The 15,758-nt window shown below is 32.5% G+C and overlaps 1 protein-coding gene across 2 annotated transcripts in view; it reads left to right on the top strand.

Moving 5' to 3' along the window:
• Positions 1 to 12,649, top strand: part of SEMA3C (semaphorin 3C) — a 177,415-nt gene extending 164,766 nt beyond the window's left edge. For both annotated transcript variants that reach the window (XM_036897982.2, XM_036897983.2), the window contains exons 16-18: positions 4,032 to 4,099; positions 6,239 to 6,369; positions 9,935 to 12,649. In XM_036897982.2, the coding sequence (XP_036753877.1) occupies positions 4,032 to 4,099; positions 6,239 to 6,369; positions 9,935 to 10,348 (613 nt within the window). In that variant the 3' untranslated portion in view covers positions 10,349 to 12,649. The remainder of the gene's footprint in view (positions 1 to 4,031; positions 4,100 to 6,238; positions 6,370 to 9,934) is intronic.
• The last annotated feature ends 3,109 nt before the right edge of the window (positions 12,650 to 15,758 follow it).

The raw sequence follows: 15,758 nt of genomic DNA, 5'->3' as shown, positions 1-15,758 counted from the left end.
TATGAGCAAAATAGGAAGACTTACATTTATAAATATCCCATATATAGAAGTTTATAATAAATTTATGACAAAATATTATTATATTAATAGTAAGGTAGTAAGAGCAGATTTAGTGTTATTATATGAAAGACAAAGAGGACTGCAAGGCCCTAGTGCCTGTAGATGCAGGAGGAAAGGTGTAAACATCTGAAATTGTAGAATGAATATTATGAAAGAATAAGGTGTTTTTATTGTATTTGTAGAAATGTTGAGGCATGTCAAAACTTATGGGTGATAGGAGTACCATCCCTAGGCTTTAGATATAAACCTAAACCCACATGTGTAGGATAGAATTTAATTAATAATGTAGCGTTACACTTAATATCCAAAAGACATATAGCTTGCATTTTATTTAACCTGCTTAAACGTTATATAGCCTTAGACATATATCTTAAACTCTATATAATCTTACACGCTTAAAGTAAAAATAATAGCCCACATGCTTAGCCCACCCGCTGTCTTACACCATTTCCTGTCTAGCACCTAGCACGTAACCTACATCTCTGGCCAAAAAGGTTAAGGGAAAGTTAAACATTAAATGTTACAAGAAAGCTGTTCAAAAAAATGGTAAATCTGTAATGAGCCGGAATTATACAAAAACTGAAAGAAAAAAACATTGTGCCATCCATGATCAAAGAAAATGTGTAACATTATGTAAACCTTAAAAAGATATAAAAATAAAAACCCTGCCGCTTGATGTCAGGAGATGTTACAACCTTGATCAGGTATTTCGTCTCCTCATTCATCTCCTCACTCGCCGATGCTTTCCCTTCCTTCATGACTCACACCTCAGCTGGAGCTGGACTCCGGCAGGGATGTAATGTACAGAATGGTGACTATAATTCATAATAATATATTGCATATTTGAAAGTTGCTGAGAGTATTGATCTTAAGTTCCTGTTATAACAAGGAAAATAATTTTTGTAACTATATGATGACAAAGGTTAACTAGAGTTAATGTGGCGATCATTTCACAATATATTAAATATTGAATCATTATGGTGTACACCTAGAACTAACATAATATTATATGTCAATTATACCTCAATTTTAAAAAGTACAAACAGGAAAAAAATTTATCATGGGTTGAAAAAGAAATTAGTAATCATTTAAAGAGCTAATTTGATGAGCTCTATCTTTATTACAAAAAACATAAAAAGCAAAAAATATGTTATTATTAATATATTTTTTATTATTAATTAGTTTGTATAGCTATATAATTATTAATAAACATTATTCATTGGCTTACCCATACCCATCTTTGGCTCGCATACTGGAAATTTCATTAAAAATATCTACAATATTTAAATTCTCCAAATTATGCCCAAAGTTATTTGTGCAAATACTTATAGTGAGTGCAAAACTTGTTTGCTGAATGGATTAACTTTCTCCTAAATTGCTATGTGGAATATTCAATTTCTTCAGTGGTTAAAAAATAAAAATGATCATTTGGCATATTTTCCACATTCTTTTTCTTTAGTAGTGTAAACTTACCTAGTTTTATTACAATTGCACTATCTATACAGAACATTAAGATCGTATAGAGGAATTCATAGGAATGAAAAACAAAACATGTCTTTTGTGTAGAAACAGACAAGTATAGTTATGCTTGGAAATCAATGGAGTCCATACTTTGATATAATAAAGTTATTAAATATCACTGACTCAGTAGTTTCTCTTTTTACAAGTTTTTTCATAGTAAACAATATAAGCATTTTTTTTCCTTTTTACCCTCAAGTATTTAAATATTTGTATCAAATATTGCAATTTAGTCTCAAATGTTATTTAGTCTGGATTCAAGCATGTAGTTAGAAATTTTATTTTAAGACAAGATAATCAGTTCAATCTTAAAGTAAATATCTGTTTTCTATACAAGAAGAAAATGATTTCATTGTTTATCTAAAAGAATAGACTGTAATGGAAGAAACATTGGCAACTTGAGCCAAATCCCAAATCTTACATGCAATGTAATATTACTCTGCCTCCCAGCATGCTTTTGGGATTCTGTATGAATGCCTTAAGGGGAATCTACACATACAAAAGGCTCAGATGACTGTCTTGCTGTTCTCATCATTTAAGCCAAGCCGTAATAATGTTTTTTTTTGTATTTGAATGTTTGGCAGATATGTCACACTGTAAATTCAGATTTCTGAGCTTGAAGGTTCAAGTACATTAGTAAGCCATAACACAGTGCTGATCACAAGACAATCAATTTAACTAGCTTGAATGATGATGCTTCTCTAAGAGGACTGAAAATTACCAGTTCAGCCACATGAACTCTTACATGGTACTCATACAATATGCACTCACAGTTTGCCTGGTAGTAAATAAAGGTGTGACTTTAAAATATAACAAATGCAATGCAGTAAAACCTAATGTAGGAGATAAACCTAATGTAGAACACTATATTAATTGTATTTCCTGAGACAAGAATGACTTCCATTTGTGTGAGTGTTGTTGTATAGAAATGTTTGAAAGAATAGGGCTCATGTGAACTTTTTGGGAAAAAATATTTACGTGACACAAAATCTTTTACCTTTATTTGCATAAATAGATGTATATAATCCATTGGGTACATAAACTATTAACTATATGCTGTCACCTTAAAATGATTTTTTCATTATCAATTACATTGAGATTAGTTTTGCTTTGTAAATCTGACAATCCCTGTGTGGTTTTAATATTTCTGTTCTTTTTACTGAATAGTTTATCTTTAAGGGTAAAAATACTGAGAGACTTAACAACTAGCTAAATTAAGTGATATGCTCATTCATATCACTTGTCAGCATTGATGGTAACAATCATTTTAGCCCCAAACTTCCAGTACTTGAGAGTATTCTTTCCTTCACTCTTACGGCAATCTTCATAACCACAATTCATTGCAAAGAGAATTTCAGTTGCTCTATTTTGATTTATTTAATTATGTCATATAAGTGAATTCAAAACTCAGGAAATTAAATAATTAGTATTCAAATAATTTAAAACTCTTATTTAAATAATGACCAGTTTATGAAGAATGCACTAAATTGTTTTAAAGCTTAAACTGATGATAAAAACAACTGAAAGCAATGAGTAAACTTTGATTAGATCCTGAATAAACTTTAAAAAGTTTATTTTTAAGTATATTTTGGGGATAATTAGGGAAATTTTGATATAAGATGTTTATTAAATGATATTAAATAAATATTAGTGTCTTTAGTACAATGATAATAGTTACGTATGGAAATTATTTATTCTTAGAAGATACATACTAAAGTGTATAAAAGTGAAGCATTTTCATGTCTGCACCTTGTTTTCTAAAGATTCCCATATGTGTGCATACACAGTACATACATGATTACACTTGCATATGAGAGAAAAAGTAAATATGACAAAACAATTAATGAATGTAAGCATGCCAATATTCATTTTACTCATCCACTTTTCTGTAGACTTGACATTTTTCAAAATAAAAAGTTGAAGGAAAATGCTTACTCTAGTAAATGAGCAGTTTGCTTAACTTTATATTAAATTCCCATGTTCTCTCTCTTGTTTCAGAAAAGTTTTAATATATCTGGAAACTGTTAGAAAATGTTGACTTTTGTAAGAAAAGTATGTTTACTTAAGAAAAAATTTACAACAAGATACAGTGAGTTTTTACTTTGGAGTGTGTCATCTTAGAAAATTTTGGATGAATGTCTCTAAAAGTATATAGCATTAATTTGGAATCTAACATTTATCTAGTAAATGCACATAGTAGGATTTGCATAGGCATTGTATCATAAGTAGTATGGGGAGAGGCTGAATTAATTCAGATTGAAAACAAGATTAAGTACTCACCCTATCATTGAAGGATTGAGCAAGAAATGTCAAATAGTTGTGTCAGATAAACTTCTTTTCTTATGAAAGCTTAGGCAATCAAAAGATTGTGAAATTAAAAGTGAAATCTTATAAATGTGGTGCAAATGGCAATGATAATTCTAAATCAGTTTTATATGTTTCTGCACTTACAGGAGAAGCCGAAGACAAGACGTGAGACATGGAAATCCATTGACTCAATGCAGAGGATTTAATTTAAAAGGTATTAAATATAAGCAATAGTCAAACTTGCTAAAGAGTGGCAATGTGCCATATCATATTTCAGTAAGGGGATCCTTATAATAAATTCAAGTCTTTCATTTTAAATAAAGATTCACTATAAAAATTCTTGGTAGTCACATATGGAAATTAGAAATTAAGTGTTATCTATATTTATGCTAAGAAAAACAAATGTCCAGGAAGACAGATACCTTAGGTATGTAAATGAGTAGGTCTTTCACATAGGTGATAATTAACAGATTTTCTTAGCTATTATTTTCTTTCAGAAGAAAAAAGCTTGATTTTCTTTTTATTTACCACTGAAGAACAAATTGAATAATACCTTGTTTGTTTATTGTGGTAAATATACATAACATAAAATGTACCATTTTAACATGTACAGTTCTGTGGCATTAAGTACATAGTACATCCACATATCCATTAAATATTAACTCCCTAGTCCACTTTCCCGAACCATCATTTTACTTTCTGTTGCTATGAATTTGACTATTCTGGGTGCCTCATATAAATGGAATCATGCAGTATTTGTCCTTTTGTAACTGGTTTATTTCACTTAGCACAATGTCTTCAGGTTTCATTCATGTTGTAACGTGTTCTTTTCTGTTGAAGTCAGTAAACTATTCCATTGTATGTGTATGTCACATTTTGTTTATTTATTATCCATCTCGGGCACTTGGGCTGCTCCCACCTTTTGGCAATTGTGAAGAATCCTGGTCTGAACATGGGAGTACTACAGTGTCTTGGTTTTACAATTTATACCCATTTCATTGATTTCTGACAATCCTACCTTGTGTTTTACAATTAATCTAATCTGTTTCTTCCGATTCTGATGTGGAGATCCCATATCATTATGCTTTCCCCGCTGATCCCCTGCAGTCCCGCCCCGGCCCGTCAGCAAGGCGTCCCCAGGCAGACCTCCCTCCTGGCCCTCCAGAGGGCTCCGGTGTGCTGTTGACAGTGAACGCTGGGCCCCTCTTGCTGACCGTTCTGAGTGGGCTTTTCTTTAGGCCGAGAATGACATTCTTGTTACTAACTATACTCCCTGCAAGGAGCAAATTAAGTCACATTTTTTAGTTGTTCCATACAACTAATTCAGGGAGTAAATCCAGGTTACTATTTCTCTTTTTACTGATTATTTTATAAATGTGTGTGTCGGTTCTACAAATAGTACTAATCATAGTGGTAGGAGTACTGGGAGTGGACGTGATGATGAACATACATTCATGTTGAGTTTGTGTCTGAGCTAAGTGGTTTTTTATGGATTATCTCACTTGATGCTCAAGAAACTACCAGAATAAGGTATATGATTATGCCCACCTCTGAATGAGGATTCTGTCCATGTCTATACTACCACATGATTATACTAAATGCTCATCCTAATTTAAGAAGTAAAGAACCTGTTAGAAAGCATTATCATCCATGTTTATATGCCAGCTAAAACTGAGACACAGAGAGGTGAAGTAACTTGTCTAAGATTACACAGCCAGTATTGGGGTAGTCAGCATTTTACCTCAGGAACCTATGATTCTAAAGATTGTGTTCTCAACCGCTGCTTCCCACTGCAGCCACGCCTTGCTTTCTGCCTCTTCCTCATGCTTTTGAATTTCATCTATGCTACACTGAGTATGGTATTCAGGGGTGGATGAACCTTGCTTCGATATTGGCTGTCACCTGCTAACTCTCTAACTACAATATGTTTCCTCATAAACTCACAGCCTGTTTGCTCAGCTATAAGAGCTGCAAAAACCCAATTCACAAGGATTTTGTAATAATTAAATGTTCAGACTGATAGTAAGGACATTCCTTGTGTAGAGTAATTCTTGAATAAGCATAGATTCTCTGTGTCTTTCTCTTTCCCTCTAGATTACACAAAACAGGTAAACAATGAGTCTGCCTATTAGTGGGTGAATGTTGAAACCACAATGCTGCTCATGTGAAACCTTCCTAAGATTGTATATCAATGAGACCTTAATTTAAAAAAAAGTCTGCCTATTAAATGATTAACAGTCTTTTGGGGTCACTATATTAAAGCATAGTTTTATAGAGAAGTAAATATACATATAGGGGAATATACTCTCAAATCCATTCTTTCTCCCTCTCTCCTTTCACTTTTGCATTTCAGCATATAGAAATGCAGCTGAAATTGTTCTGTATGGCGTAAAAAATAACACCACTTTCCTTGAGTGTGCTCCCAAGTCTCCACAGGCATCTGTCAAGTGGCTGTTACAGAAAGACAAAGACAGGAGGAAAGAGGTGAGTCGCACAGCACAGCAGCCTTCAGGGCTCTGGAAAGAGCATTGAGTCACCATCCCTCTGTGAGGTTCAGATCAAACAAAAAAGGAAGGACATACGAATATCCATTTATGTCTCTGGGACGACAAGTGCCACTTTCTTTAAAAATCCTTTGTCCATAGAGTTGACAGATTAATTAGAAATCCTCACTGCCTGCTCACCTCTGGAACACAGTGATTGAAGCAAGAACTTGGGCACTCAGACAGGGGTTTTGATATGAGGAAGCATTTGTAAAAGAAACAAGATGTGTGTAAAACCAGAAGCCAAGTTTTCACACAACAGCACCTTTGTGGAAATCAAAGATAAAAGAGGGCCTTTAAAAAAAAGTTCAGTTTTTCTCAGAATGAAATTACACTGAACTAAAACTTTTATGGTAAAGAGCATTTTTCTGCTGTGTGGTAATCTGTTTCCATTGCTTTATTATTCATAACTCTTGGGTTTCATTTAGGTAATATAGAGAATCATTGTTTATGGAACCATTGCATTTATTTAGTAATATGGCAAAACAACTAGACTGTAAAATAAAAGGACACTCACATTAACCTTTCACTGATTGAAAAGAGCTGTTTTAAAAAAGAAACATTGCAAAACAGTATAGGGTGAAATAGTATAAATAGTGAATTCCATAATATTGATGTCACATTGTTCTAATAAATTAAAGGAAGAATAAAATTAAAATGTATGTATAAAGCCTTAGGGTAGTCTAAAACATAATGCTATTAGCATGCATCATGAAGTCTGATGGAGCCTCTGCATTTGTGTGAGTTCTGTTGTGGGCTGTTTGGGTACTACATATTAAGTTGATTAGGGCATATAGAATGGATACAGTCCTGAACTACAGAACACAGACATTGTATCAGTTACTGAAATAGATGTTGGCTCCATATGAGAAAATAATTCTCAGCTCTCAGACCTCCCTATCAACCATGTTATGAGCTGTTTAAGAAATCGTCCCCTGTCACTGGAAAATTAAACCATAGGCCGAACCTGCTCACATAAGAAAAGATTTAACAATTAACAGTCTGGAGTAGAAATGAGCTAGATGGACTTCAGAGCACCTTGTTGCTCCAGAATTCTATAATACTAAAAAAAAAAAATCTTAACATTTTTATTAGCAAAAAATTATTTGAGATCTGTTTTATTTGCTACTAAAAATGTCATCAAAGAAGTCTTGAAATTACTACAGTTTAATTTTAAATTCTTTTGAATGGATATGAATTATAATAATTGCCTTGCTAAATAACTTGAGGTAGAAATAATAATGTGTGATGATGATTATCATAGGGAAATAGAGTTCTTAGACTAGAGCATGCATGACACATGGTCATGAATAATCCTTCCTGAGAAAGTCTGTGTTTGGGAATTGGAAATCTAAAAAACTCAAACATGGGTTGCCTAACATGCATAAAATGTTTTTCTTTTATTCAGTAGAAATATGAATGGACTAATATACAACATAATACATAATAAGTCAATATAATTTCTATTATTTCAAATTAAAGTAAATGAATACATAGAGGCTTGAATACATGCTGCATAAATTAATAAATGCAATTAAAAATGGAATGATTTATGAATTTAATCTTGGGTGATATTTCTAATGTTCTGTTTCAGAATGCTGATGAACATGGAAACTCAAATATTACTATCTTGTTTTTTGTCCAATCTCAAAAATATAACAATACTGTAATTCTAGATTATGAAAAGCATTAACTAATATAATTGTGAAAATCTATTCGGTCCAGAATTTAATCACAGCACAATTCCACTCATTTTTTATTTAGTTGAATAAACCATTAATACTATATTAAATTTATCCTAACTCTTCCTTAGTATTTTAGGCAAATACACACTTGTTTCTCATATTAATGATATATACTGAAATTCTTTTAAAAAGAGTAAAACAAATAGTAAAAACTTATGGAGAAAATGAGAATAGTTCATACTGAATAGCATAGGGTGATAAGTAAAAGTCTTCCTCCCCTCCACTTTGGTACTTGTTCACACTTACCAGATTATAAAGCTACCAAGTATTATATATTCTCCATAATTTTCCTACTTTCCTCTCTTCTTCACTCTGTCTCTCTCTCTCTGTCACACATACACACACACACACATACACACACACACACACCTTTTCTTGGCTGTATATTATTCAACTGCTTGACTATACCTTAAGTTTTTTAAACATGTTTATTGGTTAGGTGATTTCTTATTTTTCCTTATATCAAAAACATCCTACAAATAAATGTATGTATGTTTTTGAGAGTATGTCTTCTATACAAAGTTCTTGGAAATGAAATTTTTGCACCAATATCATGTATATGTTGTATGGTTATTACCAAACTGGCCCCCAGATATTTTCCCCAATTTTGCATAGATAGGAAGGCTTTCCTTTCTTTTACTCCTGAATGTATCTCTACCTTATTTAAACTATTTTTGAGGTGCATCTAAACTTTGAAACTTAAGCTAATATCAAAACTTTGCTTTATATATTTCAGTCCTTATTTCCTCCTATTCAGTCTTTTCTAGTTCTGTTCTGTTGTCTGTGTTCCAATATTATACTTTATCTTTTCTGTTTTTGTGTGTGCACTACTTTTTATCTAGAACAATATATCTTTAATTTTTATTTCATTACCAATCACTTAAATTTACCATTTAGAAAAACATTTCACATACATTCCTATTTTGATTTGGGTCAAATTTCTTTTTTCCTCAGAGAAATAACATTCCAGAGTATTTATGTCAAAGAACTTCTTTCTTACCACTTAGATTTTTAGTGCTTTGACAATATTATAGCTGTAACTATAAGGAAGATGGGTTGCAAGCATTTAACTAATATCTAGCACATAGCAGTTTTCTAGTATAAGCCTGTAAAGTAATTAAAATGTATAATTACCTTTCTTTGGAAAGTAAAACCACTTAGAAATCTAAAACAAAACATCCCAGCTTATTTTTAGTATTTCTTTCTTTAGTTTGAGACAATTGGAAGAGGCCCTTGATATGTTCAGAAATCTGCCTTTTCTTTTATAACTTTCAGTTAGGAGAATGTTAGTTCATTTGAGGAAAGGTAAGATTCAACCCTTGAATTGTGGCTTCATGATTTTAGTAATAAGTGAGTATTTTTGTTACAATAAAAAGCAAGAACTCCAGGATGAAATATATATTTTAAATTATCTGTGAATTTCATTTATACATGTTGACTGGGATTTACATACCAAAAGCAAACAAGAATGTACTTGACGTGGAGAAACTACTTCTATCTAAAGGGAATGCACCTTAAGGCAATTCAGGTAACTTCACCTTCTCTTCAGTAGGTTCAGTACCCTTGAGACAAGATCTTCTATGTATAAAAAAGCAATGGGACTAACCAAAAATTTGTGTCCACTAAGGAGGAAGTATTCAGTACTTTTGACAAAATGCTTTTATCAAATTTGCTCAAGTCAACAATACTGTTTATGTTGGCCACATCTTTTTAGCACATACAGAGTTGGGCTTTCAGGGCTTTGATGAGTCTCTCTTTTAGGTCAAACTGAATGAACGAATCATAGCCACTTCACAAGGACTCCTGATCCGCTCCGTTCAGGATTCTGATCAGGGACTGTATCACTGCATTGCAACCGAAAACAGCTTCAAGCAGACCATAGCCAAGATCAACTTTAAAGTTTTAGATTCCGAAATGGTGGCTGTTGTGACAGACAAATGGTCCCCGTGGACCTGGGCCAGCTCTGTGAGGGCTTTGCCTTTCCACCCCAAGGACATCATGGGAGCGTTCAGCCACTCAGAAATGCAGATAATCAATCAGTATTGCAAAGACACCCGGCAGCAGCAGCATCAAGGAGAGGAATCCCACAAGCTGAGAGGGGACTATGGCAAGTTAAAGGCTCTCATCAATAGCCGGAAAAGCAGAAACAGGAGGAATCAGTTGCCAGAGTCATAATGTTTTCTTACACAGCATTTATGCTTCCTGTAAGAATGGTTTGTCTTCAATGATCAAATTTTTGAGCAGAAAACCTTGTGCTTCACCCACAGAAATTCCTGAGAAAGGTGGTTACTCACACTAAAGTGAGTATTACATGAACTGAAATGAGCATTCATCTTCTTGTATGATATTGACTAGCACTAGACATGTCATGGTCCTCATGGTGCATATAAATATTTAACTTAACCCAGATTTTATTTATATCTTTATTTACTTTGTCTTCAAAATCTATATGGCGGCTATAAAACTAGAATTGTTACATCTCTTAACTGAGTGAGGGTCATAACCTGTGATCTTCCTTTCTTGCTGTAGGGGTTTTGATGTTAAATTGTCAATGATTCTATATGTAAAAACAAATGCTAAGTTAGGTACAATGCTAGAATAGGTACAAGTTAAGGGAGAGAGCTTCTAAAAGCATATAAGACATGAGTGATTCATAAAGAGAAAATGAGTTTATGTGTTTCCTTTTTTAGGAAGACAAAAATGAATGACCTTCAACCCTAAGCATCTTGGATTGGAGTTATATCAGTTGAACACTGAAGTTTATATTCTTATGTTACTATCTTCCAAATAAAAGCACTTTCTTTTTTTTTGGAAGTTATTTAAGATATTCTAAACTCAGAGAATATAATCTTACACTGTTTAATTGATTATTGTGTTTGTTCTATTTTTCTAGTTGATATTTCAAATTAAACAATATAAGAAAAAAATTTTGAAGTATCAAACTTGTATATGAGGGACAAAGCTATCAAAATGAGGAAAAAAGAAAAAACAAAGTATTAAAAGTAATTTTAAGAGAATTTTATTTAAGAAGTGGCTAGTTTTTAACTTCAATAATTAATTTCAATGACTAAATCTCACTTTTTTGTTTATTTACCAGCCTCATACTGATTTTCATTTCACCAATTCTTCTTTAGTGATATTTAGTGTATGCAGGAGTGCTCATTTTGTGGAGAAAGACAATTCTCATATAACCAAAAATAGACATATTTTCTTTAAGATTATGGTACATTATGATCACTGGTATATAAATACAAATGTGGTAAGTTTTGTGATGAGTAAAATAATTGTCTTGTAATTATATGTTTGGATTGTTTTAGTAGAATAATTTAATATTGAGTTTTTTACTCCAAATAATTATATGGAAGAAATGTGAAAAGTTTCTTCATATTCTCATACTTAGTTTAAAAACACAACTTTTCCACTTTCATTTTATTTACTTTGAAAGACATTTCATGTTACTGAATGCAAACAGAAAATTCATCATTTACCATATCAGAATCTATAAATGTTTTATTTTAGTTATTATTATTGTTTAGCTGACAATCCCTTAAGAACATAAGGTAGATATATCACCTTTTTTAAGCACTGCAGTATCTTTCTTCAATAACTGAAATCATGGTCAAAATGAATGTGATCATTGATCAGGAACTAAGAATACAATTTATTATTTAAGTGATAAATTATGATAATATAAGAGGAGGCCACAATGGGGCAAACATAGCAGTTAAATATATGACATAAATAATGTTCATTCAATTAAAAAAGCTACTAACAAGAGCTATTGTTCCAAATGTGTATGATTCTAAAGCAGTTTAGTATACAGTTATATATAGTTTGCAGGCTTCAAGGATATAATTAAACTTCTTTATTTCTCCTCTACACGCACAAATAGAAAGGTGTGTCAATGCCAAAATCATCTGTGTTTTTGGCCAATCTATTCTATGTAACAAAGTTGAAAGTAAAATTGTTTTAGAGTCAAATGATAGGATAAACTACACAGGTCCCCTTGCTTCATGTGAACCCAAACTGATTGACAATAAAGGTGTTGGTTTTGTAAAAGTATTTGTGCTATTTAATACATCCTCCTTTGAACTTTATTATTGTATAAACTTCTATTACTTATTTTAAAATTACAGAAATCCTTCCTGAACATAACTGCCAAATAGAAAGAAAATTTTCTTTTTCAAAAATACTGTTTATGTATACTGAATGTTGGTGGCTGATTGGTTTTGTTTTGTGTAGTTTCACAATTCAATGACTTTCATTGTTTTCAAATGAACTGTACGTAAAATTCCCTAGAAGCGCACTTTTTTTCAAAGTGTAAGTTTGTGAATAGATTTTAGCATGATGAAACTGTCATTACGGTGAATGTTCACTCTGTGTAAGAAAACAAACTAAAGGTAGTTAGCACATTAATGTTTAATTGGAAATCGAAGAAATCCTTTGCCTTGCAAAATAAAACGTTGAATTTCCCAAGGATGTCTTTACATTTCTTTTTAATGTTGGATTTATAATTGCCCTTCACATGATAGAATCTACTGAATCTTAACAATTTTTTTTCTTTTTATTTATTTATTCATCTTTGTGAAAGTAAAGTGTCTAGATATTTCAAAATGCAAAACTTCCAGAAGGATAAACACAGAAAACTCCTTACAGTACCTTACCTTAAAGGTAAACTATCCTTTAGTTACCCAAGTTCTAACCCCAGAAGCATCTACTGTTGTCAGTTTCTATATACATCTCCATGATATTTTATACATACTCAAGCAAATTCTTATTTGTTTTCTCTTTAAGAGCTATTGTACATCCACTCAATGTTTGTAGATAGTTATTCAGACTACATTGTGTCTATAGTGGGGAAAAAGTTATAGTTTAGGAATGCTTGGATTTGGAGCCAGACTGTTGGGATTTAAATCCAAGGTTACTGTCTTCTCTTGGGAAAGTTTTTGAAACTGTCTACCTTATTTCTCTGCCCAAGTTTATAACCAGTGAAATGTTAGAATAGAACCTATCATACAATAAGTATTCAATAAATATCTTAATATTTTCTTTACTTAGAAAGTGGCATCATGCTAGAACATAAAGGATTCTTTCCATTGTGTTCTTTGTTAAGTTAAATGCACAATGATCCAGGTTGGGGAGCCTGCAGCCAGTGGATCAGATAACAGCTTAGCAGGTAGAATGAACCTTTATGAAACTGAGGGGAAGGAAGCCACAGGTTAATGCATAATTCTGTTAACACGTTTGAAAGAAGTATTAGGGATTTATTCTGTCTACTTCTGAGCTTTCAATCTGTATAATGCAAGTGGAGAAAATCAAACAACAAAAATTAAAAGTTATCTCAACAAATCTTGCAACCTGATGATGCTGCACTATCCCTAATTGCCTCATTATTCCTCAGTACCTCCCTTGCTTATATTTCAAATTCACCTCAGTTTAGAATAATTTCAATGTATTTCTCAACTTTCTAACACATTTCTGATGTTTTATGCCTCCTAAGTGAAAAAATTTTTTTTAAAAAGATGATAATTTCCTATATGTATTGTAGCTAGAGTCAAAAGAGACATGGAAGTCACCAGACTAAGTAAAAATCTTCATTTAACAGAGGCATTGGAAATTTCACTGAATTTTATTCATGATGACAAAGCTGTAGAAGACCATTGTGGAAAATAATTTTTAATTTTTTTCCTTAAGAGTTTAACCTACCATCCTTTCATTCAATCACCTTTCGCACAAGAATACAAACCTCTCTGCAAACTCAAAATGAATTACAACAAATTCTATGTATGTGCCTGTTGGTAAAATTGTAGTATTTCCAGAATATCTCACCTGGCTTTGGTACATCTGCATATCAACAGGCGTTCAGAGGTGGAGAGAAGTATGACTTTAGTGCATTTGCATCTTTCCTCTGTGGTAGAGAAGTTCATCTCCATATCAATGGGTAATTACCTGGGCAACAGAGGACTTATCTGTACCTGAGAGGTGATGGGGAGGGCCGGTGTTGTGTCTGCTGGAGCAGAGAAGAAAGACGGCCTGAGACTGCAGTTTGTGAGCAATAAGTGGGTTTTAAACTTTATTTCTCCCTTGGACTGATTTTGGTTTTTAGAGGTATTTTGCCCCGGGATTTCCTTTCCCCGGACTTACAGTGCCATTTGGTGAATTTCATTGTCAATATGTATTTCAATTTTTGTGATTTTATAATAATGTTACTCTCATAGTGCACAGGTATTGAAAATTGGAAGAACTAGCTCCCAGATAAGTAAATGCCATCTTTGTTCTAGTGAGTTATGTATTTGTCAGTTCAGCTCATAAAATTTACTTTCTACACAGTTTGAATTGTGTATTTCTCAGGGCTATTATGTTGCCATACTTGAGTGTTACTTAAATAAAGAGCTATAAAAAGTGACATTATAACAAACACATTGAAACTGTTTATTCTATGTAAGGTTACCTCAACCCTCAAGTACAAAAGCAGTTTGAAGTTATCCCTTAAATGTTTTTTCTCTGAATTATTTACACAAAAATTGTTATCCAAAACATTTTATGAAATAAAAAACAATGATTTCTGCATGGCAAAAATGGATATATGATTCTGAAAATCAAAGTCATTCCTATTGTTTCTTTGGGTATTTTTCAACATAGATATGATCCTTGGCTCATGATGGAGCACAATGAGATAAAAGCAATTTCCTATTTTCTTAGGTCTTTTCAAAATGTTATTTCTGCAATTGTATGTAGGAAAAAAGTTTAAAAAAATTTTTTTCCTTTTCCTGATTTGTGTGTGTGTGTGTGTGTGTGTGTGTGTGTGTGTGTGTTGGTGAGGTGGTATAGTCATTTTCCTTTCTCTGCCATATATGGCTCATCAGAGAAATTGGACCTTTAAAGTATCTTCCTTTGAGTTGATGTGACTTGGCAGTTGTAAGCTGTAGTTGAAGTTGAGAGTCAGCCTGACTCAGGAATACAAAAAACAGCTATAGGAAATAAAAGACTGAGGGGGTGCTACACAAACCATTTCAGCCAGGGACAATCAGTGGAGTCCCAGTGATGTTTTTACATATATATACATTATGTTTGTTGTATCCATAGATTATGCACACACAAATCCATAAAACAGCTACATTCAATTTATTATTTCAAACTGAATCTTAGTTTCTGCTTTAAGATCCCATTCCAGCTTCCCCACTTATAAATGATATAACCTAAAAGCAGTACATCCTTCTTGATGAATTGTTGCTTTCTCTGAGATTAGAATTATAATAATATTTATCTATCACATGTAGTAGTTGTGAAAATTCGGTAAGTTAATAAGTATTTGTGAGAATTAAACAAGTTAATATACGTGGGATGCTTGCAGTGCCTGACACATAGTAAAAACTCAGTAAGTATATGCTATTATTTTTCCATTAGGAGAGCAGAACTATTTCAAGTATTTGAGCATTTGTTCCTCTTCACCTCATATTGCATTAAAATAGTTCAACTGATATTTGATGTCATTTATTTTGGCATCTATAGTAACATCATTTTTCTTTTGAAACTTTGCCATCAGCTCACAGATATATTCTGAGTTGTCCTTTTTTGCTGATTC

Source organism: Manis pentadactyla, chromosome 7 (genome assembly GCF_030020395.1).
Source record: "Manis pentadactyla isolate mManPen7 chromosome 7, mManPen7.hap1, whole genome shotgun sequence".
Classification (NCBI taxonomy): domain Eukaryota; kingdom Metazoa; phylum Chordata; class Mammalia; order Pholidota; family Manidae; genus Manis; species Manis pentadactyla.
The sequence above is the reverse complement of the archived record's forward strand: the minus strand, read 5'-3'. Positions and strand labels throughout refer to the sequence as shown.